This window comes from Corythoichthys intestinalis, chromosome 4 (assembly GCF_030265065.1).
Source record: "Corythoichthys intestinalis isolate RoL2023-P3 chromosome 4, ASM3026506v1, whole genome shotgun sequence".
NCBI classification, from domain to species: Eukaryota; Metazoa; Chordata; class Actinopteri; order Syngnathiformes; family Syngnathidae; genus Corythoichthys; species Corythoichthys intestinalis.
The window spans coordinates 18,181,139-18,207,616 of NC_080398.1; the positions used below are offsets into that span (position 1 = coordinate 18,181,139).

Consider the following 26,478-nt stretch of genomic DNA (forward strand, 5'->3'; position numbering starts at 1 on the left):
TATTTCTGACCTATCCAATATAACTAACTGTATATTATTTGTACACTTTTTAAAATAGCAATGAGTACAACATATTGATGTTCTTCACATAATGTTCCTTTTTTGATCAAATAGGCTCTTGCCACCAAGATGAAATGTACTTTTTCTGTGGCTACATTACATTAAGATCTGACAAGATTGCTTGCTATGCAGTGAAATATGTTGTTTAATGAAATTGCATAGAACATTGAATTGTTGCTTATACAAGTAACACACATTCACCAGTACCTTTTGAATGCAGATGTCTAATGTGGACTAATTTGTCACAAAGCACCATTTTGAGGTGTACTAATTCACACGTCATTCTATTCATCCCTCATCCACTGACTGAAAATATCAGCCCATTATGCCACCAGTGCACACCGACTACAGCACCCACATTAATTAACATTTGTCTGGCGAGATCAGCGTGTTGACTCACACTCCTGACTTGACTTCCATTTCTCAATAATTACATGCGTTTTTCCACTTACTTTTGGGCATCTTGAAATAAGAGATTTATGTCTTTTATGTGTTTCGTTTGTTAGAGTTCAGCTCGAAAAAGTCAAGATTTTTTAAATGCAATTTTAAAGCACTGAAAGCTCTGTACTAGTAATGTGCAGCGGTATGAAAAAGTATCTGAACCTTTTGGAATGTCTCATATTTCTACATTAAATCACCATCAAATGTGACCTGATCTGTGTCAAAATCACACAGATGTAAAAACAGTATCTGGTTTAACTAAAACCACCAAAACATTTATAGGTTTTCATATTTTAATGAGGATAGCATGCAAACAATGACAGAAGGGGGAAAAATAAGTAAGTGACCCCTCTACCTAAGGAGACCTAAAGAGCAATTGATACCAATTTTTACCAAACATTTTAAGTTAGGTGTGTGCCCAATCACTGATGAGTGGCTTACAGTTGCCCTGCCGACTATAAAACACACACCTGGTAAGAAATGTCTTGATGAGAAACGCTGTCTGGTGTGCATCATGGCTCGGTCAAAAGAGCTGTCTGAAGACCAGCGATCAAGGATTGTTGATCTGTAAAAAGCTGGGAAAGAATACAAAACCATCTCTAAAAGTCTGGACGTTCATCAATCGACAGTCAGAAAAGTTGTCTACAAATGGAGTTTTTCACTGTTGCTTCTCTCCCAAGGAGTGACCGTCCACCAAAGACGACGCCAAGAGTTCAGCACAGAATACTCAGAGAGGTAAAAAAAGAACCCTAGAGTGTCTGCTAAAGACTTACAGAAATCACTGGCACAGTCCAATATCTCTGTGCACACATCAACTATATGTAAAACTATGGCCAAGAATGGTGTTCATGGGAGGACTCCACGGAGGAAGCCACTGCTGTCTAAAAAAAAACATTGTTGCTTGTTTAATGTTTGCAAAAAGGCACTTGGACACTCCACAGAGGTTTTGGAAAAATATTTTGTGGACTAATGAAACAAAGTTGAATTGTTTGGGAGTAACACACGATGTCATGTGTGGAGGAAAAATAGAACAGCTCACCAAAATCAACACCGCATCCCCACCGTGAAGCATGTTGGAGGGAGTATCATGATTTCAAGCTGTTTTGCTGCCTCAGGGCCTGGACAACTTGTAATTATTAATGGAAGAATGAATTCAAAAGTTTATCAGGATGTTTTGCAGGAAAACCTAACGCCATCTGTCAGACAGTTGAAGCTAAAGAGAGGATGGATGCTGCGACAAGACAATGATCCAAAACACAGAAGTAAATCAACTTCAGAATAGTTTAAGAAGAACAAAATACACGTTCTGGAGTGGCCAAGTCAAAGTCCAGACTTGAACCCCATTAAGATGCAGCGGCATGACCTAAAGACCAGGATTCATACCAGACTTCCCAGGAATCTGACTGACCTACAGTTGTGAGAAGAATGGCCCAAAATTAGTCCTGATCGATGTGCCACAGATCTGCAGCTACAGGAAGCGTCTGGTTGAAGTTATTGCTGCCAAAAAAAAAGGGGGGGGGGGGCACAAAATATTAAATTTGATGGTGCACTTACTTGTTTTCCCCCTTCTGTCATTTTAGCATACTATCCTCATTAAAATATGAAAACCTATAAATGTTTGGGTGGTTTTAATTAAACCAGACACTGTTTTTTCATCTGAGTGGTTTTGACAAAAATCAGATCACATTTTATGGTTATTTTATGCAGAAATGTGAGAAATTCCAAAAGATTCAAATACTTTTTCATACTACTCTATTTCTGACTGTTTTTGCATTTTAGAGATACAATTTATAGCTGATAAAATTTATAGCCGACACATGTTGTCCTGCCAAAATAACAATATTATTTAGGTTGAGTGAAAAAAACAAAATGTCAGTACAGTAGTGACCTGCAAGTCAAGATAAACATCGTGCAATGGCTCAAAGTTAGATTTCCTTTTCTCAGTATGCTAGGGTTAGTTTGTATACATTTCAGTCTCCATTTCCCAACCTGAAATCAATTGAATGCTTATCCACTACCCACAAAGCCTCTCTGTTTGCAGTTGCTTGGGAGAAAGGCTTATCTGTGTGGTCCAGCTTCTGTCCCTTGCTGAGAAATGTCTGCGCCCTCCCTCATCTCCTTCCCATCATTCACCCACCTAGTCCCTCATGCAGGAACTTGTGTGCATGCGCCAAATTTCATCATTCATTGTTCACCACAACTCTGAATTCGTAATAATGAAATTAATAGATAATTAGATAATTACAATTGCTCCGATTACATTTTTGTGTATCTGTACTTTACTTAAGTACAAACATGAAGTGATACCTTTTACTTCATTACATTTTACACCACAGATCTGTACTTTTACTCCATTACTTTTCAAATTGTCACCTGCCTTACACATTACTTTAGTTTTTTTTTTTTTTTTTTCTCATTGTGAATTGATAGTTTTGTTTTCATGCCTCCGGCGCAATTGATAATTTGTGCACTAGAGGCAGCAACACAAGTACAAGCAGGATTAGGCAGGTGAAAAAGATATTGACTAACAGTGAGCAGGACACCTTCAGATTGTTGAGTGCTGAACACTCTTGTACAGTAGGTTGGGGTATGCACTAGACGGGAGCATGAATTATTTCGGGAAATCCCGCAAGTTACGGGACGGGAATAATAATCAACGGGAGCGGGCAGGAACACCTAAATAGATGATGATTTTCACCCGTGTTAAAAAACCGAGATGACCGAAGCGTCCATCTTTATAGTTTTATTTTCATGTGCCAACGCTGTCTCGACTTGTGTTGGCACGTCAAAAGAACTACACCAGGGGTGCCCAAGTCCGGTCCTCAAGAGCCCTTATCCAGCTTATTTTTTATTTCTCCCTCCTTTAACACACCTGAATCAAATGATCAGCTCCAGCTCATCGACAAGCTCTGCAGTAGCTTGATAACTATCTTGATTATTTGATCCAGGAGTGTTGGAGGAGGGAGACATGGAAAACCAGCTGGATTGGGGCTCTCGAGGACCAGACTTCAGCACTCCTGAACCACACATTGCATTTTTCCAAGTTTCCAACTCTCCGACATGAAAACCCGAAGAGAGAACTACACTTGAACCTGGGAAATAATGAACCATCAGTTAAACTGGAGGAGGAAGGTCCAAGGTATTAGAAAGCTTATTGAGAGTGAAATGCTACAGTGCCACTACAACAAGGGTCGGGAACCTATGGCTCGCAAGCCAGATCTGGCTCTTTTGATGGCTGCATCTGGCTCGCAGACAAATCTTTAATGATTAAAAAAAGTTTTGTTATACTCCTTTGTGCATTGCGTGAAACGGCGACAGTCACCAGTCATACGCTGGCGAAAAAACAAACTCCTAGTTTTTATGATATCTACAAAGAGAGTCTTCGCAAATACAACCAGGAACTGAAAAATGCTAGACAGTCATATTTTTCAGAGATCCTTAGTAGGAACACCAACAATACTCGCACACTATTTTATGTTGTTGACAAACTGACAAACCCACAAGGATCAATACCTCAGGAATTGGCATCTGAGCATCTGTAATAATTTCGCAGCATTCTTTACACACAAAGTACTAAAGATTAGACAGACTGTGTGCAACTCCAGATTAACAAATGTTACACTAAATGCCTCCCAAAATGTCTCCCACGTCAGTCTTAGACAGTTTAGCTTCTTGGACTATGCCACTTTAACAGAAATTGTGTCAAAATTAAAGCCCTCAACATGCTGCCGTGACATCCTTCCTTCAAACTTTTTCAAAACTGTTTTTCATTGCATAGCCCCAGACATACTTCAGATTATAAATACTTCTCTCCAAACAGAAGAGTTTCCACAGACTTTAAAAACTGCAGTTATAAAACCTCTCCTAAAAAACCTAATCTGGATGCCTCAACCTTTAGTAATTACAGGCCAACATCAAATCTGCCATTCCTGGGGAAAATTATCGAAAGGGTTGTGTTCGAACAGATCCAGACTTTTATGATGCAAAACAATCTTTTTAACTCATTTCAGTCTGGATTTTGGCCACAACACAGCACCGAGACCGTGCTTATCAAAGTCCTAAATGATATTCGTCGGAATACCGATGCAGGCAAATCATCTGTTCTGCTACTATTGGATCTCAGCGCCGCGTTCGACACGGTTGATCACAGCAGATGGGAACGGTGGGTAGGGCTTACTGACACTATTCTTCAGTGGTTCACATCCTATTTACATGATAGGGATTTCTTTGTGTCAATCGGAAACCATCAGTCAGAATGAACCAAATTCACGTGTGGAGTCTCTCAAGGGGTCAATTCGTGGACCACTCTTATTTAACATCTATATGCTTCCCTTAGCTCAGATTATGGAACAGTATGACATCTCCTATCACACCTATGCAGATGACACACAACTGTACATTTCTGTGTCCCCACATGATTATAGTCCCTTAGTCTCCCTGAGTAAATGCATTAATCAAATCAATGAATGGATGTGCCAGAATTTTCTCCAGTTAAATGTGGAGAAGACAGAAGTGATCATTTTGGGGCCAAAAAAGGAAAGGTCAAAGATAAGCAGGCACCTTAGCACAATGTCACTTACAGCTACAAATCAAGTCAGAAACCTTGGCGTAATTATTGACTCAGACCTAAAATTTGATAGCCATCTAAAGTCCGTCACTAAATCTGCTTATTACCACCTAAAAAATATAACCAGAATTAAGGGGCTTCTGACTCAACAAGACATGGAAAAACTTATGCATGCATTCATTTTCAGCAGATTGGACTATTGCAATGGTATATTTACGGGTCTTGATAAAAAATCAGTCAAGAAGCTGCGGCTAGTACAGAATGCTGCAGCCAGAATCCTCACAAATACAAGGAAGATGGACCACATTACACCGGTTTTGAAATCGCTACACTGGCTTCCAGTGAGTCAAAGGATAGACTATAAAATACTACTGCTCGTCTACAAAACACTTAATGGCCTTGGACCAAAATACATGCTTGATTTGTTAGATTCCTATGAGACATCTAGACCCCTAAAGTCGTCTGGAACCGGTCTCCTGCATGTTCCAAGAACAAGAACCAAGCAGGGTGAGGTTATTATAGTTATAGGTTATTAGTTATTATGCTCCTCACCTCTGGAACAAGTTACCTGAACGTCTGAAGTATGCTCAAACTGTTAGCTCCTTTACATAGGGGCTAAAAACGCTTTTGTTTAGCACTGCATATCCATAACTGTCTATATATCTCAATCTACTTGCTTTCTATTCCTCTTGTGCTTATCTCCATTGCTGATTATTATTTAGTAGTTCTTGTTTTATTTTTATTTATTTATTTTTATTCTATTTGTGATTAAATGCGATTTTTATGTATCATTTTACTTCCTATTTTGATTGTCCTGGTTTTTACGTTGTATTGATTTAAATGTGATTTTTATGATCTTCATGTGATGTAAAGCACTTTGAATTGCCTTGTGTTGAATTGTGCTATATAAATAAATTTGCCTTGTCTTGCCTTGCCTTGGTGTTGTGCAGTAATGAGCAGACGTGACTTTTGAGGCGTATGTTAACTTTTTTAATGCTCCGACAACACTTCCAATATCATCAAATAGCAACCTAGATGTGCTACGTTAGATCCCCCCAAGTCCTATGCCATTGGCTACATGACCCCAGGGTGATCATCGGACACATAATCCATATACTACAACCGGCGACTAGAAAGCCGGTTCGCAGTAATTTTAGTGGGAAAATGGCAAACATACCGGTTCATTTCGTTGTGTCTACCTATTTATCTATCAATCGCATAGGCAACGCGGATGAGGCAGAGACACTGTTCAAGTATTTTTGCGTATTTTGCTGTCGAAAATAGCGGCCGATGTGCGCGTGTGCGTGAGATCCTTGTTTTTAGTTTTGTTTTCAGTTTCGTTTTCTGCGTTGTGATCTAATTTTAGAAATCCTTTTGAGAAGATGGCAAAAAAAAAAAAAAAAAAAAAGACAAGGAGTATTGTACTTAGGAGGACATAAGGATATAAATGCGGCGCCGTTTTTTTCTCTCACTTTGAATGAGTCAACAGATGTAAGCAACTTCTCCCATTTTAGCGTGATTGCCAGGCTTTGACAAGAGGGGAGGATTTATTCAAGTCCTTCACTGAGTTCGCTAAAGAAAAAAATCTACTGATGGCTAAACATGAAAAGAGATGCATCCTAAGTTTCTCAACGCCTGCATGAAGTATTTTTATTTTTAAATATATTTTATAGCTCTCACGGCATTACATTTAAAAATATGTGGTGTTCATGGCTCTCTCAGCCAAAAAGGTTACCGACAACTGCATTACAACATAAGTGACGTGTAAAAAATGTGTGGGTCTAGTAGTAGTGACTCGGGGACGAGTGGTCTCAATTTGATTTTAAACTGCATTAAACACTGTTATCTAAAAAAAAAAAAAAAAAAACAATCAATTGACTTTCCAAATGACCGATTTAGAGGTGTTTTTAAAAAATCTGGGTGCGGGACAAATTTGAAAGTCATTCTACAGGAGTGGGACGGGATGGCATTTACATTTTTGACTCAACCTATTAATATTGGGATCGACAGTGGTGGAATGTAAGAAATTAAAAGTACTTAGTTACTCGACTTAAGTACACTTTTGTGCGTCTGTACTTTACTTGAGTACAAATATGAAGTGTTACTTTTTACTTCTCTTCATTTTACATCAGGTATCTGTTCTCTTTACGCCACTGCTTTTCAAATCATCACTTTCGTCACACGTTACTTTTGTTTATTTTCTTTTTTTCTCATTGTGAATTGATAGTTTTATTTTCATGCCTCAGGCACAATTGATAAGCCCCATGCAACTATACCATAACCAAGCACTGAAGGCAGCAACACGAGCACAAGCAAGATTGGCAGGTGAAGAAGATACTAACTCATTTGCTCCCAAAAACCTACAAGTACGTTCTATTTTTAATTGATTCAGTGTCCCAAAAACGTTTGCGGGTTTTTTTTTTTTTTTTTTTGACAAGAGGCATTTATAGGTTCCGATCTATCTGAAATATAATGTACAAAGCTCAAAACCCATTTTAAAGCAATAAATTGGCCACTGGAGGTCAGTAGCGCATTTTGTAAGAATTCATCTCGTCATCTCGGGCCAAGAAAGGAAGTGAAGAATAATAGTCGGGAAACAGAAGTTGGAGGGAACTTGTGAAGACGCGTGAGAATTTGAGAAAAATGTGTAGAATGATCGGGGGAAGAAAAGCAAAACGACACTGAAAAGAAAACGAAACCGTCATCAAAGAAGGATTCAAAAAAATCTATCTTGATGAGACAGACGGTGACGTCCGCAACAGCGTCAGGTTCCACACGTTCTGCGGAGCTCACGTTGTGTTACTCCTTAGCCCGAGGTTGAAACCAACGATGAAGATGATGAAAAAAGTGAGAACGATCTTGATCCGGACTCATCAGATTAGCCACGGAAGCAGCCGAGAGCCTTCCCCGTTGTTATGTGCGCAAATAGCTCAACAGTTCAATAGTTTAGTTATGTGTAAATAAATTGTTACTTTGCTATCAAAAGCTCTATTTGTCTTGTTGTTTATCTTATTTTGTAGAACAAAAACATTATTCAGATGTTTGGGATGTCACAAAAGCAAAAAATAGCTGTGTATAAGTCAAAGTTATGTTTGAAATGTATGCTTTCACAAAAAGCTCAATTACTCAGTTTTTTCATCAGAAATTGGAAAATTGCTCAAACTAAGCTATTTTCTAATGCTGATTTCTAAAGAATGGAAAAAGATATGAACTTTTTTTCCGCTGAAAGAATAGAGTCTAATCTTCCTTTAGGTTGGTTCCGTGTTTATATACTGTAGCAATAGAACAGAATTCTGTGAGCCTTGCAAATTCAGTCAAAATCCAGTAAAACGGGAGCGAAGGGGATTGCTCTGGTTAAAATGGCTGGGAGTGAATGAATTAACCAATAAAAAAACACCACCCTCTTGTACAGTAGGCGGTGTTATGCACCTGATAGTTGCTTGTAATCTGGTTTTAAACTAAGTTTTGGAATTTTTGATCTTAATTTCTGTTTACAGTGCAGTTTTAAATAAAACTGAGCAGTCATTTAATTTTCTGGTTCTTTCTTTGAATATTGACTCAGATCTCTGTATGTATGTGTGAAAATTTTACTTCGTACTTGTAAAGTAAATTTTAAAGCAAGTCCTTTGTATTTTTACTTGAGTACATTTTTCTTCGATACTTGTACTTTTACTTAAGTAATTTATTGCACCGTTATCTTATAACGTTATAAAAATGAGTACGCCATCCACCACTGAGGATTGGGAGTTTTTCTCTGGGAGCGGGAAGGAACAGGAGTGAAAATCCACTCCCGATTCATGCTCTAGTATGCACATGATAATTGCTTGGAATCTGCCATAAAGCTAAATTTTGAGCTAGTTAAGCTTCTGTTTACAGTGCAGTCAATTTTGTTGCGTGGTGTTTTCCATTTTGCACAGTTTTAAATAAAATTGAGCAGTCAATGAATTTTCTGGTTCTTTCTTTGCATATTGGCTCAGATCTCATATACCACATTTTTGCATCGGGAGAAAGTACTTTGATTTTTTACTTCTAAAGTAAATTCTAAAGCAAGTACTTTTGTACTTTTACTTGAGTAAACTTTTTCTTAGATAATTTTACTCATTTTTTCCCTCTGTATCTGTAATTATACTTTACTTTTACTTAATCCACCACTGTTATAAACATTATTGTCCATTGATTTTACCCTTGAATATTCATAAAATTGTAGAAAACGACAACATCAGTTAATTCATTTGTTTATAATTGTTTGAGAGAAGTTTCACAAAACAGAGAGTAGGGCGACAAGTCTTTTGAATTTAATTAGTTCGGTTGGAGTCTGGATGGTTAGAATACACAGTGCACTGTGTACCGGTACTCTGGTGTAGAAGTGAGTCCAGTAGTGGAGGTTGACAATGGCTGAGAAATATGTTTGTGCTTTCTAAGTCCTCATCCATATAATTAATCATTCATTTGTTTGGACTTACGTCTGTCCATATACGTTCAGTCATACTCTGAACGTCATTGGAGGGGACAAATATGCAGTGGTACCTGATACAGTACCTCAAATATAATTACAAGAAGTGAAGTTATAATTGCTAACAGCCGTAACACATCAACCCCTCCAATCAATCTAATATTTCACAAATGTCGTTATTGTCACTGTGATGTAATATGTATTCAAGGCAAACAAAAAAAAAAAGCAAAGGATCATTGGTGTGCTGTTAGACTTGTAATACAAACTAGTATGTCTTATTGGGTTTTGAATTTAATGACAAAACACGGCATCAACACGGATGACTCAACTCACAGACTTTAAGAGATTGAGCACTACAGGCACTTTGAAAGCTCTCAGTTTCAAACTGAAATATGTTCTGTGCAAACGGTGAAGTTTAAAAGAAAAGAAAAGAAAGGGGCTGATGCAACACAGGGATATAAAGTGAAATATGCGACTATGAAGAAGATCGTTTTTCTCTGGATATTTTGTGCCAAGCTCGTTTGCACAGCACACGGTCGCCTCTCTAGTGAAAGTGGGAGTGTATGTGAGACTGCTTAACTGCCTTGAAAGTGCTGCATTCAAATTATTTAGCAATACTGACCAGATTGATTTGAGAAGGTGCAAACTAACCACCTTAACAATGTGCATGTTTAGTATCATGTCTTTTATGCAGTAAATGTACTTTTGGAGAGAGGAGAAATAACAGATTGGTGAACATCACACATGCTTATGCTATAAATCAAGTCTTTAAGTGGATCCCATACAGATTGTCGACTAAAAGCTTCATGTAATCAGACACTCCATCTCCATAATTTGCTTTATGAAGCCGCTGTGGCATTATGGAGGATTTGCTGGAAGGGTGAAAGTAGCGCAATTTCCTTGATCTTGAAAATGCCTTAACGACATAATTGTCAGTGAGAAGCTCCTTATATGCTACCACACCAAAGAAGGATTCTCCGAATTTCATTACCACATCAAGCCACTGTACGGCATTGGCAGATATCTTTAAACCGGCTACCTGTTATATGTCTTTTTTAAAAAAATCCAATTACAGTAGAAACATTGAATATTAGAGGGTACTTTTTTAAAAATAAACATTCCACACTATGCTAATTATGCTGTGAGCCAGTTGGCATTGCTCAAAGATGAGCATTCTTATACATAGGTTGTGCTTTAAATGAATTTATTCATCCAGTATACTGTGGATCATGCAGTTCTTCTGATATCTCCTATATCTTACTTTACGATGGCTTTTGAAGCTCATATACATTGGGGCAAATAAGTATTTAGTCAACCACTAATTGTTTAAGTTCTCCCACTTGAAAATATTAGAGAGGCCTGTAATTGTCAACATGGATAAACCTCAACCATGAGAGACAGAATGTGGAAAAAAAAAAAAAAACCAGAAAATCACATTGTTTGATTTTAAAAGAATTTATTTGCAAATCATGGTGGAAAATAAGTATTTGGTCAATAACAAAAGTACATCTAAATGCTTTGATATGTACCCTTTGTTGGCAATAACGGAGGCCAAACGTTTTCTGTAACTCTTACAAGCTTTTCACACACTGTTGCTGGTATTTTGGCCCATTCCTCCACGCAGATCTCCTCTAGAGCAGTGATGTTTTGGGGCTGTCATTGAGCAACACGGACTTTCAACTCCCTTCACAGATTTTCTATGGGGTTGGGATCTGGTGACCAGTGTTGGGAGTAACGCCGTTATAAATAACGCTGTTACGTAACGGCGTTATTTTTTCAGTAACGGGGTAATCTAACTAATTACTTTTTCCGCCGTTACAGCGCCATTACCGTTACTGACGGTCAAAAGCGGTGCGTTACTTACTCTGAATAAACTGAAGAAACTACCAGCCGTGTCGAGTTGACTCTCTGCTCTGTTGATTTGTCATCCAAGACTTGGGGTGCGTTCAGGTTCGAGAATAGCGCACGTACTTCTGACTCCAAGCTGTTTATCCCTGCTCATTCAATCAGACAATGCTGTCCAAAGTTTGGTAACGTTTCTATGTTTGCTACACCTGATGCTAGCCTCGTTCCCATCTCCCACTGTCAGCCAGAAATAATTCTGCTCCCATCTTGAGGACGGCAGACGCTTTGAAGGTGACGTGAATTGTCGGGAAACGAGCCTACCTGAATGTAGCCCCTCTAGAGATGCGATGGAAGTGATTGTGATTGGCTGAGGGTTAGAGTCATGTGTGATTTCACAAGCAAACCGGAACAGCGCGTTCGGCAAACACACACACGCAAAACAGATGCACAGGGTCGGGATGGCAGAGCATTCAGAAGAAAAATTTTCCTATAAGAGGTGGAGATATAGACACTATTTCAAATTTGTCGAAATTAAAGGACCTGCATGTAATGTGTAATTTATGTCCCGGGGCAAACCTTTTGTCTACATCTGTGGTAAGCAATTCAAATCTGCTGAAGCACTTAACAAGTTAACTACCTGTCTGTTCTTCTCTATTCCACTGACTCGAATACTGCTCAGAAAATTTTAAATTCTTTGACATACAACAAGTTCTTTTTAAAGTAACGGAAATAGTTACTTTCCCTGGTAACTAGTTACTTTTACTATAGAGTAATTCAGTTACTAACTCAGTTACTTTTTGGAAGAAGTAGTGAGTAATGTAACTAATTACTTTTTTAAAGTAACGTGCCCAACACTGCTGGTGACTGGCTAAGCCACTCCAGGACCCTGAAATGCTTCTTACAAAGCCACTCCTTTGTTGCCCTGGCTGTGTGTTTGGGATCATTGTCATGCTAAAAGACCCAGCCACGTCTCATCTTCAATGCCCTTGCTGATCGAAGGAGATTTTCACTCGAAGTCTCTCAATACATGGCCCCATTCATTCTTTCCTTTACAAAGATCAGTCGTCCTGGTCCCTTTGCAGAAAAACAGCCCCAAAGCATGATGTTTCCACCCCCATGCTTCACAGTGGGTATGGTGTTCTTCCGATGCAATTCAGTATTCTTTCTCCTCCAAACACGAGAACCTGTGTTTCTACCAAAAACTTCTATTTTGGTTTCATCTGACCATAACACATTCTCCCAGTCCTCTTCTGGATCATCCAAATGCTCTCTAGCAAACCGCAGACGGGCCTGAACGTGTACTGGCTTCAGCAGGGGGACATGTCTGGCAGTGCAGGATTTGAGTCCCTGGCAGCGCATTGTATTACTGATAGTAGCCTTTGTTACTGTGGTACCAGCTCTCTGTAGGTCATTCACTAGGTCCCCCCGTGTGGTTCTCGGATTTTTGCTCACCGTTCTTGTTATCATTTTGACGCCACGGGGTGAGATCTTGCATGGAGCCCCCGATCGAGGGAGATTATCAGTGGTCTTGTATATCTTCCATTTATGCTCCCACAGTTGATTTCATTACACCAAGCGTTTTACCTATTGCAGATTCAGTCTTCCCAGCCTGGTGCAGGTCAGCAATTTTGTCTCTGGTGTCCTTCAATAGTTCTTTGGTCTTGGTCGTAGTGAGGCTTGGAGTGTGACTGACTGAGATTGTGGACAGCTTTCTTTTATACCGATAATGAGTTAAAACAGGTGCCATTAATACAGGTAACGAGTGGAGCCTCGTTAGACCTCGTTAGAAGAAGTTAGACCTCTTTGACAGCCAGTGTCTTGCTTGTTTGTAGGTGACCAAATACTTATTTTCCACTCTAATTTGGAAATAAATTCTTTTAAAAAAACAATGTGATTTTCTGGGGGGGGGGTTTTCACATTCTGTCTCTCATGGTTGAGGTTTACCCATGTTGACTATTACAGGAATCTGTAATATTTTCAAGTGGGAGAACTTAAACAATTAGTGGTTGACTAAATACTTATTTGCCCCACTGTATAAGAGCCTCAAAAGCCATCGTAAAGTAAGATATAGGAGATATGTGAACAACTGCATGATCCACAGTATACTGTATGAATAAATTAATTTAAAGCACAACCTATGTATAAGAATGGTCATCTTTGAGCAATGCCAACTGACTCACAGCATAATTAGCTTAGTCTGGAATGTTTATTTCTCAAAAAGTACCCTGTAATATTCAATGTTTCTACTGTAATTGGATTTGTTTTTTTTTTACAGACAAATAATGGTTGAGGTTTACCCATGTTGACAATTACAGGCCTCTCTAATCTTTTCAAAGTAGGAGAACTTGCACAATTGGTGGTTGACTAAATACTTGTTTGCCCCACCGTATATATATTTTTTACTCTCGCAAAAAAAAAAAAAAAAAAAAAAAACGGCCAAGCATGGAAGTCTCAAGGTCACCCTTGGCCCAAATGAGGACAATTAACAGAATATGGATGTTTACATTTCTAGATGGGTTAGTAAGGTGACATGATATTATTTTCATTTTCAGTTCATCTCCATTAATTTTTGTAACTCCATCAATTCGGTTGCCCCTAACCAGAGATAGGTTAACTGGCACTTCGCTACTGCCCGAAAGAACATTGACCTCTTTTGCAACACACATGCCAGCAGATGAGCTGCTTCAACTGTGCACCAAGAGAGAGTATTAAAGAGTAGGCCAATGTGTGTGGGTTCTAAGTCACAGCGATGTAAAATCGCGAAACACTCCCCGTGCTACATTAGAGCTGCCAGGTTCGGGGTAAAAGCGTTGACTGTCCCCTTTGCTTCATCTGCAGTCAAGGGAGGTTAGATAAGACATCAGAGACACTATTATTAATATGGGTCAACTTGTACACAGCACTAGAACATGATCACTGTCTTAATAAGAGCTGTTTATGACAAAATGTTTATTGCCAATGATTTAGTGGAAGAATGTTATTTTATGTTGTGAACTCTTTTGGAAATTCTTGCCTCATCCATACAGTATGTTGTCCAAACCTTTGCATTCATTTTTAGCCATAGCCTTTTCAGCGGTCTATACTCTATATCACCTTATGAATCCATGTTGAATTATTGATACTCTGGATCCCAGATCTTGATCATTAATATCAATATGTTCAATATTTCAGTCATTGGAGTGGCAATGTAGAGTATACCATCGGCGTTAATACAAAGTTGCTGAATTATTGCGCTCTTGTCCAAATGATAAGTGGTTAGTGGGAGTTGCTTTTGTGCAATTGTTTTGTTTAATTTATAAGTCCAGTAACTTCCGTCAGTCACTCAGTCTGACTCTACGAGGGTCCGATCACGTCATTTTTTAAAGTATCGGAATCGGCAAAAAAATATCGGACATGCCTTTTTTAATATATTTTTTTAATTAAATCGTTTTTTAATTGTATTCAACATTACAGACAAAATGTCTTACACTCATCCAGAGTCTTTAGTTTTGGCTTAAAGTGGAGCTGTCAAATTTATCGCGTCAACGGGGGTAATAATATTAAAATATTTAACGCAAATAGCGCATGCGCTGCACTACCCACTCGCGCATTGTCGCGTTCAATCTATAGTGGCCCCGTACTACATATACATAGAACTAAAAGGCAACGTAAAATGAGTAGAGCGAATTGTGGCAGCCTTTGAAGCCTTTTTTTAACTGGCTAAAGCCTTACAATCCCTCTCTCAACAATCAGAAATATCGTGGGAAGCAATGTGGGGAAGAAAGGTAGAATTTGATCTTTTTCTTAACACCCTATTTTATTTCCCGACGCTGCGAAGATATATCAATCGGTACCATTACGCACAGTCATGGTTGCACTTCCCATCATGCATTTGGCCAGAAGTTAAATGTCTGAATTATCATTTACTGAAAGCTCATAAAAATCCACTAGATGGCAATATTTAGTCACAATATACAAAGTCACATTTGTCCTTTAAGAATTGCAAGTCTTTCTATCCGTGGATCCCTCTCACAGAAAGAATGTTAATAATGTAAATGCCATCTTGAGGATTTATTGTCATAATAAGCAAATACAGTACTTATGTACTGTATATTGAATGTATATATTCGTCCATGTTTTATTCATTTTTTTCTTAATGCATTGCCAAAATGTATATGATCGGGAAAAATTATCGGGAATGATTGGAATTGAATCGGGAGCAAAAAAAAAAAAGCAATCGGATCGGGAAATATCGGGATCGGCAGATACTCAAACTATCACGATCGGGATCGGATCGGAAGCAAAAAAACATGATCGGAACAACCCTAGTATTTACAGTATGTACCGTATTTTTCGGACAATAAGTCGCAGTTTTTTTTTCAGTTTGGCTCGGGGTGCAACTTATACTCTGGAGCGATTTATGTGTGAAATTATTAACACAAGTTTATATCATTTCACATGTTATTTTGGTGTTTTGGAGTGACACTGATGGTTTGGTTGGCATGTTTTTTATGCCATAGTTATCTGAATAACTCTTAATAGCTATGTTACGTTCGCATTTTGTTGTTCATGCATCAAGTAACATTATCATACTGTAAACTTATTTAGCATGTTGTTCTCTATTGTATTTTTATCTTAAATTGCCTTTCAAGATGACATATGTGTTCTATGTGTTGGATTTTATCAAGTAAATTTCCCCCAAAAATGCGACGTATCCTCCAGTGCGACTTATGTTTTTTTTTTCCTCTTCATTGCGCAGTTTTGGGCTGGTGCAACTTATACTGAGGTGCGACATATAGTCCGAAAAATACGGTATTCTGTATTTATTCATATCTTTTTCATTATTATTCCAGGGCAACATCCAAAAACACAAAATCATGAGTGACATCCAATCAAATTGAGAACAGTAGACATTGCATTTAGGAAGAGTCCAAAAATGAATTGTGTGCAATGTCAACTCTGAACAGCCCAAATGTGATTTTTGATGTTTGTGGAAAAGCATAAGGAGTTGTGCCGACACAACAAACCTTGTGAAACACCTCAAGGCAAACCACAACATGTAATATGAGGCATTGATGATGGAGTGGTATTCCTCTGATGCTGCAGGGAGCTAAAGAGGGGGGAAATGTCGAGACTTTCAGTAATGCTAAATGATGTTGCTGTTAGAACTGACCGTATTATTGCTGTTGTGGAATAAGTACTTAATAAATACATGCCTTGACAGTAGCATGCATGAGTTCAACTTGGAGTAATAAATTCTTTATACAGTACGTGTAAAAGATGTTTTGAAAATTCCAATCATTTTCTTCAAATCTTACACACCATTTAAAAAATTCAAACAGCAGTGACAAGAACCTTCAATGGAAAGACATCATTTAACAAAAGGGAGACAATTGTCGGATCATAATTATGTTAAAATCGTCTTCTTTATTCACAACACGTAGTTACGAAGAGGATTAGGGCTAGTGAAGAAAGAAAAAAAACAGCCAAGATTCTAAGAATAAAGTCAGAATTCTCACTTTAAAAGACAGAATTCCAGCTTTATTCTCTGAATTCTCATTTTAAAGTCAGAATCCTGACATTCGACTGGAACCGGTCTTCTGTATGCTGCAAGAAAAAGAACCAAGCATGGCGAGGCAGCATTTAGTTATTATGCTCCTCACCTCTGAAACAAGTTACCTAAAAGTCTGAAGTGTGCTCAAACTGTTAGCTCCTTTAAATCAGGGCTAAAAACGCTTTTGTTTATCCCAGCACATCCATAACTCTCTATATATTTCAGATTTCAGGCTATTTGCTTTTTATTCATTTTATGTATAATTTTATTTAATGTTTCAATTGTCTTTGTTTTAACTTTCTTTTGATTTAATGTGATTTTTATGAATCCTTTTATCTCTGCGTGTGAATTTTCATGTGATGTAAAGCACTTTGGATTCCCTTGTGTTGAATTGCTCTATACAAATAAATTTGCCATGCCTTGCCTTCTCAGAATTCTCACTTTAAAGTCAGAATTCTGATTTTTTTTAAAATCTGACTTTAAAGTCAGAATTCTGACTTTTCAGTATTATGTGAATAATGTCAGAATTTTGACTTTAAAATGAGAATTCTGAGAATAAAGTCAAACTCTTGGCCGGCTTTTTTCCCCTTCAGTGGCCCTAATCTTCTTCCATAGTAGTTCAACAAGTGTCATAATAATTAAAAAGAAATAAACAAATAAAAGATGTCTTGAAACACCTTTTTCTGTACAGCACTGTATAGTCATTATGTAAAAATTAAAAAAGGAAGAAAGAAAGAAAGAAGAGGGGACGGATGGATGGACAGACAGAATAAAGGAAGGAAGGAAGGAAGGAAAATTACCTATTGACATTGTTTAGTCAGACTATTGTGGACATATTAAATCTGCATAGGTCGCTGTAGTATTGATATTTTGCATACATACCTGTAAAGTTGTATGGTTTCGGCGCAATTTGTACAAGTGAGCACTGTTTTTTATGTGTACGCCATACGTTCAAAATCTCTTCGTTTTTCGTGTATTACGTTTTTTTTTTTCTCTGTTCGGATTTTGTCGCTGTTTTGGCACTGAGACAACGTGCGTTACTATGTGTTACCACGTTGGTTGAATGACGCGAGAAAAGTCAGAGACACGGAGAGGATGTTCGTTGTAACGCTGTAGCAAACGCGATGCTAGGCTAGGTGCCGCCAATATTTCCTGACTGTAGCCGACAGCCTACAATCTACACCTAGATATCACATGCATATAGAACTACATGCAAAATGACAGACTCGGCGGCATTGGTAAACAGCCGCCATTTTAAAGCAGCAGACTTCTCAGAAAGGCTCTGTTGTAGTGAACCTTCCAAGCAAACCTAAGTAACTTTTTATGTAAAATACTCCTAAATCGGCAAAATCTTGACTTGAATCTATCTTTACAGGGTGACCCAAAAAAAAGTTTACACTCAGTTGACTGCTTGTTTAAAAGCCATTGAAACATATCTAAATAGGTTGTCATGGTTAAGTGATACATTAAGGTCACTCAATGCAGCTGGTAATCTCTCGTCTCTACAATTCCTGTGCTTCTGCTGAAAATGAAGAAAACTTTAGCTGTACCTGAATTGCTGCGTGCCGGTCTGACACCTACTGAGATTGCAGCAAATCTGAGAATATCCAGATGTGCAGTCTACAAAGTTAAAAAGAAGCTGAAAGATACTGGAACAGCCTCACGAAAACCTGGGTCCGGAAGTGACGATCTGTGCGGACCAAAAAGTTGATTGACAAGGTGATATGTGGCCACCCCAGAGTCCAGATCTCAATCCCCTGGATTATAGCATATGGGCAACTGTGGAGGACAGTGCCTGTAAGAAGCCACAAACTTCTGTGGCAGCCTTGGAGAGGTCCATTGTTAGATCTTGGGAAAAGATGACAGCATCCTACATAAAGAAGACTTGTCAAGCGTTCCGCAGGCGCCTGGAGGCTGTTGTGACACTTAAGGGAGGACACATTGAAAAATAGAGTGTACTGTACATGTTCTTTACAATAATGTATCTTTTGTGATGCAGTTCTAATTCTAAGATGAATAAACATGGCATTTAAGTTGTATTATGGCAGTGTAAACTTTTTTTTGGGTCACCCTGTAAATGATGAGACAGTTTTAAACGTCCACGTGTCAAAAGTAGAAAGAAGGGGACTAATGCAAAAAAGGGAGCAATTTTAACATCTTTAACAGTTGATTCACAACATTAAATGACTTCCAAACATAGCAAAGGTTACTATGTTTTTTGTTTTTTTTATTTTTATTTTTTTAAATGGAGAAAAAAAAAAAAAAACATGAAAGGTAACAACAGGTACTTTGCCAAATAACTAATTACCCTTACATTCAGTTAACTGAGTTACCAACTCAATTACTTTTTGGGAGAAGTAATTTGTAACTAATTAATTACTTTTTAAAAGTAAGATTAACAACACCGGTCATAAAGATGAAGTCTGCAGAATGAAAAGTGACGAAAGCGGAGTTTTATTCTGCCAATTTGTTACCGAACACAATTTGCCAACAACTATTGCTGATCACCTCTCAGAATTAATTAAATAAATGTTCCCTGACTCAAAGATTGCATTGGTAAGTTAATTTTATCAATTGACTTTTTTAATTTATAATTGGACACACTAATGAACTACCTTCAAGTCAAACTGAATTGCGAGCTGAAGTGCTATGAAGTGTAGCAATCAAAAGACATGATAGAAATTGCCAAAAGTGCTACATACTGTACAATTATAACAAAAGTCACTGTTAATCAAGATGTAGCAGAAGATGTCGATTGTTCTTTGATTGAACCAGGTTATATGTGACAATATTAACAATGAATTCATATATTTTAAAAATTGAGTTTTATTTTTGTTTCGTATTGCATGCTATATAAAACGTTGTAAGCTTAGTTACCAATATGTAAGAGCATACGTCACTATTTCTAAGATTGCCAACGGCCTCGGGTTGACAGGTATGATTCTACAAAAGTTGCTCATATTCATTTGAAATACAAAGTACATAATTGTTTTTTTGCCTTATACTTCTGCTTTTTTCCTCCATCATCTCACCACATTAACTCTGAAATCGTAAGTGTTATAAATGTGTGTATTTTTTGTGCTGTGATAACAACGTTTCCCCAATGATTCTCTTGAAATGTCTTTAATTGCTTTGAGCACATTGAAATGGTTTTGCTCAAGGTTTATCTAATATGGGTTTTTTTTTAGTCAACACTTTGTCTTTGCATGTTCACTGATAAATATAAAAGTAAAACTCATATCTTTCTCCACAGGTGTCCTTCTTTTTGTTCATTGTGTTTGTGGTTTATACGATGCTGCCATTCTCCATGCGGGACGCCATCATCGCCAGTGTTCTCACTTCTGCATCACACACTGCTGTGTTGAGTGTCTGCTTGTCCAATACAGCAGATCACATGGAACCTGTAGTGTGGCAGGTAGGCTTACAGTCTTCAAGCGGCAGGTGTGCTGCGATACTGTTGTCTGTTCCCACTGAAGTTAGAATAGATGAACCTTTATTCGCCATGTTTTTCGGATTACGAAATGCACCAGATTATAAAGCGCACCATCAATGAGCGAGTTTATTTTCATACAAAAAGCACATCTGATTATAAAGTGCATTACTACCCCAATGCAATGCACTCCATTTGTCATTTGTTCTTTAGCTTTGAACATGTAATTTTTTTTAATTGTATTTATTTGTGTAATTGTTTTATTCATGGGTTTGATGAAAGTGTGTCTTTAGATGTTTAGTGGAGCAGGAGAGTACAGCTATGATCCAACAAAATACGTTCTAGTGTTATGCACAACTATAATTCATACATGAAATACATGGGATTACTGTATAAGGCACACTGTCAATTTTTGGGAGTAATTAAGGATTTTAAATGCGCTTTTTAGTCCGAAAACTACAGTAGACCTTTTCCGCCCATTTAATATTCAACTGCCCGGTATGTAATCACTGGCTGAACATATTGTTTTGACATATAAAGCCACAGCCATATGTCATTTTTAGGGCTGTCAAAATTATCGCGTTAACGGGCGGTAATTAATTTTTTGAATTAATCACGTTAAAATATTTGACGCAATTAACGCACATGTCCCGCTCAGACAGTATTCTGCCTTTTGGTAAGTTTTACAGCAAGGCTTTTTGTGCTGTCTAACAGCGAACTCTTGTGGTCGCTTTGCGACATGGTTTATTGTTTTCTTGCCAGTTCAGTATGGCTGCACGACGTCTCGGGCTGACGCCTATGTTGTAATGTTGTGCTTATATGATCCTTGGACAAGATTTGTCCGTAAGTATGGTTGTTGTAAAGAATGTACATATTATGTTAGTTAGCGAAATGTTATATTTTTTGTATGAGACGCTTTTTTTTATGTTTAGTGAACCTGTATAGCGTGCTAAGCTAACGTTGTTGCTAATGCAATGCTTGTGTACTTTTTTTGTAGTTTTACGACGGTCTAAAGAGGGCAATGGTTTGAGACCATTTTATTAATAAATCAGATGAAAAAGGAAGAAGTCTGATTATTAAGGCGTCGTTCACTAACTGTCTAGCTTTGGAAAAAGTAGACGCTTCGGAGTGAGGACAGCAAAGACAGATTTAAATGACAGTAGAGTGAAATACCCACTAGTCCTTATGTACCGTATGTTGAATGTATATATCCATCTTGTGTCTTATCTTTCCATTCCAACAATTTATTTTACAGAATATATATATAATTTACAGAAAAATATGGCATATTTTATAGATGGTTTGAATTGCGATTAATTGCGATTAATTACGATTAATTAATTTTTAAGCTGTAATTAACTCGATTAAAAATTTTAATCGTTTGACAGCCCTAGTAATTTTATATCAATGAACCAATGGTGTCCATCAAATTAAAACAGATGATTATTCTAATGACACCTCATGCGTGTGCACAGTACGTGCAGTGAAATTATAGGCAGACAGAATTTAAATTCCATGTCAACATGCATATGTTTCCATTAAAACGTTTTTATAAATTTATTATTTGCTATTCTCCTGACTGTATTATTTAACAGAAATACTTTCAGACTGCATTTGCAGTGAATCGTTGTACATTTTCATTTTGCTGGCCAATTGAATTTATCCTAAGCAGATTGGGATAATCTTGAACTGTCCCAATAACACCAAATGTTTTCTCCAGCTTGTCCTAAAAAAAAACCACAAAATGAAAGCCCTCAGATAAATTTCACTTGCCTTCGTTGTCCACATTTTCTAGCACACACACACTTGAGGTTACTGTACTGTACATACAGTTTGAGTCCATAAGAGAGTGGAACTTGAATGATTTTTATTAACTTGAAGTTGTGATGATCACTTAAATCTTTTAACTTGGATTTAGCAACTCGGAATGAACACGATTGTCTCACTTAGGTCAGCTATTAAGTAGTTAAATTGTGTCTTCAGTCTTTAGTCTAACTCTGGAGAGCATAAACTACACTATTACCATAACTTCATTGAAACAATAGAATGCATGGCCTATGTAAGAAATGATTTAGTTGGTTTTATTGAAGAAAGCATAACATGTAAAACAGTTAAATACATCATTTTGAAGTTCCTGAGGCATTCAGGCAAATATAATTCATGCTTTTCTGTGCATTCTATGTGTGTGATTTTGATGCAGAAAACTCAGACGTACGGTACAATATGACGTGCCAGTAAATACACAGGTATGATCACCCACATTCAAAAGTACGTAGAAGAATAACAATAATTAATTAATAATTAATGCTAAATTCAAACTTGACTGCCTGTGCACTAATCGTCACAGCATTGTGTAAATGTATTATGATTGTGTTGACAAGATAAAAGCACAAAAATCTTGACAGTCCTCTATATGTATTTTTCCGTGTAGTGTCCTTATTGATCTCTGTTCAAATTCTTACATTTCGGGTTTTGTTTAGAAATATTTATTTTGATGTATGTGTTTTTCGGATTTGGAGAAGGCGTTTGATCGTGTCCCTCGGTGAGTTGTGTGGGAGGTGCATCGGCAGTACGGAGTACTGAGCACTTTGGTAAGGGCTATTCGGTCCCTGTACGACCGGTGTCAGAGTTTGGTCTGCATTGCAGGCAGTAAGTTGGATTTGCTCCCAATGAGGGTTGGACTCCGCCAAGGTTGCCCTTTGTCACCGATTCTGTTCATAACTTTTATGGACAGAATTTCTAGGCGCAGCCGAAGCGTTAAGGGTGTCTGGTTTGGTGGCCTCAGCATTGCATCTCTGCTTTTTGCAGATGATGTGGTGCTGTTCGTTTCATCCAATTGTGACCTGCAACTGTCTCTGGAGTGGTTCGCAGCTGAGTGTGAAGTGGCTGGGATGAAGATCAGATCAAATCTGAGACTATGAACCTCAATCGGAAAGGGTGGCGTGCCCTCTCCGGGTCAGGGATGAGATCCTGCCCTAAATGGAGTTCAAATATCTTGGGGTCTTGTTCACGAGTGAGGGTAGGAGGGAGCGGGAGATGGACAGGCGGAACGGTGCAGCGTCTGCAGTGATGCGGACTCTGTAGTGGTCCGTAATGGTGAAGGAGCTCAGCCAAAAGGCAAAGCTCGCGATTTACCAGTCGATTTACGTTCACACCAAGGGCGTAGGTTTGGTGTCCACATTGGTAGGGACGATATAACAGCATAACCTACATGTCCACTTTTTGCTGGGGACAGGACATTAATATGACCAAACAGATAGGGTGAACGGGGATCAGGGCTACATTTCTCATGAATATGAACCTAATTAATTGCTAGGCTAAATGATCAATGCAAAATAAACCTGTAATGACTCATACTTTAATGTGTATTGGTTCAGGTGATAAACAAAATAAATCTGATTGACTTATACTTTAATGTGTATTGGTTCAGTTGATAAACCGTTCGATTTGGACCTTTGTTTTCAAAAACTACTAAAACATTTTGAAAACTTCCAGAATAAAGGTCTGGATTTTATTAGCAAATTTAAATTGCAATATTTAAACATAAATTATATTAACATACACATATTAATCATCCCTTAACGATCCAGGAATGCACAAAAATTAACGTTTGTCTTTAAGACCACTAAACATTGTGTGTCTAAATAAAGAAATTAAATATAACTGAAAAAAGAAATCATAGTCATGGATCAACAAAAAAAAAAAGTTTAGTAAGTCTAATAAATGCTAACAGCTTCCTACTTGTATTTTGCAAGTTAGCAAATTCACACAGTTTAATGTTAACTTTGTGGTCGGACTTTTAGTAGCAAAATTAGTAGTGTGTTCCCCACCTCCATTACATTGATTTCTTTTTACATTACTTATAGTGGCTGCTACTGCTAGTGGTCGAAAAAAAAATTCAAAGGGGGCGGAAGAGGTGGCATGTTGTCGACATGTTACATTTTTGTGAGGGCTGTGAGTGTGTGTTTTGGGGGTGGGGGGTCAAGTCATCAGCCAATCAAATCGTGTGTTTGAGGGAAAAACATGGACTGGCACATTCAGCAAGTCGAAAGATGTAAATGTAATTCTGAACATAATGCAAATCACTTAATAATGATAGGGTCAATTCTATCCTTACAACATTTGGGAAGACATTCTAAATTACCCATATAATATGAAGTCATTATATAATGCAAATAGGGTTGCTTAAAAGTTGGTGGGGACAATTTGAGCGTCCTGAAATGTTGGTTGTGTTAAGTCCCTACCATCCCTATGCAAACCTACGCCCTTGGTTCACACCTTCACCTATGGTCACGAGCTGTGCGTCATGACCGAAAGAACAAGATCGCAGATACAAGTTGCCCTTAGAGATAGGGTGAGACGCTCAGTCATCCAGGACGGACTCCATGTCGAATCGCTACTCCTCCGTGTTGAGAGGAGCCAGTTGAGGTGGCTCGGGCATCTGGTTCGGATGCTTCCAGGACGCCTCCCCGGAGAGGTGTTCCGGGCATGTCTCACCGACGGGAGGCCCCAGAGACAAACCACGACACGCTGGAGATACTATCGCTACATTCATACTACAGGTCTTAATGCACGAATCCGATTTTTTCGTGTTTTTCCGACTCGAGTGAGGCATTAACTTGACGGTCTGAACGTGACAAGTCACATAGAACTGGACCATTTCAAATCCGATCTGCGTCACTTTCGTATGAGGTTCAAATCCGATTTGGCCCACATTTTTCCAGACTGTCGCGGCGGTATGTACTGTCCAGTCTCTCAAATTGGAATTCATGCAGCAATTACGTCATCAAAAAACGAGAGAGACGCTCTGGTAGCGGTGCGGCTGTGTGTCATTAGCGCCTAGCTTGCCTTGAACACGGCTTTTTAGGAAGGGTTGGACATGACAACAGTCATAAAAAAAAAATAAAAATGGGTTGAGGATAAGCCTGAGAATGATCGGTTTTCTGTCTGCTCCATATAAGCAATATTTCAACATTGCTTACACGGCCGAGAGTCGGGGCAAACTGCCCGTATGTGCGTGTGACATGCAAGGACAGTGCATGCATGCTATCGATCCATATACTTTGAATATAAGCCTAAACTGGAATTAATGTCTGATATTTGTGTCCTCTTTTTAAAAAGCAAGATATGGTATCCCTGGAATGACGGATGACAGCCAGCATGTGTGGTCATTTGTTTTGATGCTTCTGCGCATGCGGGTTGTCTTGCTCAGCGCGTGTCGGACTGCGAATTAATGCGCATGCGTAATACTTGAATGGTCTCAATGGACAAAGGCAGTCTGAACAGGGGCGCCAAAAAACCAGATATGACAAAAAAATCGGATTTGTGCATTAAGACCTGTAGTATGAACGTAGCCTAAGTCTCTCGGCTGGCTGGGAACGCCTAGGGATCCCGCCGGAGGAGCTAGTTGAAGTGGCTGGGTCGAGGGAAGTCTGGGCTTCACTGCTAAAGCTGCTGCCCCAGCAGTAGATAATGGATGAATGGATATTTTGATATTGGATCCATGAAAGAAACTGTCCTTTCCTAAAAAGAATTTCTTCTTGTTTAAAGCTGTTGCCTTTATATCACAATTGACCTTTAAAACTACTAGATTTAGAGTTTTGATAGAAGATAAATAAATACATTACAAAATAATTGCTGATGTATAGGTACATTAAACTCTCATTTATTGAAATACACAAATTGCAATCAACTAAGTATTTCTGTTATTATCCATATGTACTGTATTTTAGATTTTAAAATACATTATACACTTTGGTACCGTTGAATAAGGAGAGTAGAGTGTAATGCATGTGACGATGTTCTCTTGTTTCTTACATTTCAGGTCGGAAGTCACACTTTCTACACATGAAAAACGAACATTTCATGAAGTTCTATACGACAGCTATTTACTTGCTTATGAAATTAGCTGCCGTCATTCTAGGTTATCGGCTACGTTTTGTAACTGTTTTTTCTTTTTTTTTGTCTTAGTGATTGAATCTTCCAAATCACCTGTTATTGATTATGTTTCATTCAACTGAGACATACTAAGTTAGCTAATGATATTTACTGTAAGAGACATTAAGTTGTGTAACTGTTCTATAGGCCCTCGGTACAACAACAGCAACAAAAAATATGTGATGCACTGAGCCATCAATAAACAAACCACT

The 26,478-nt window shown here is 38.1% G+C and overlaps 1 protein-coding gene across 2 annotated transcripts in view; it reads left to right on the top strand.

Moving 5' to 3' along the window:
- Window positions 1–26,478, top strand: part of adcy2a (adenylate cyclase 2a) — a 91,396-nt gene that overhangs the window by 18,045 nt on the left and 46,873 nt on the right. For both annotated transcript variants that reach the window (XM_057835050.1, XM_057835051.1), the window contains exon 3: window positions 20,153–20,314. In XM_057835050.1, coding sequence (XP_057691033.1) covers window positions 20,153–20,314 — 162 coding nt within the window. The remainder of the gene's footprint in view (window positions 1–20,152; window positions 20,315–26,478) is intronic.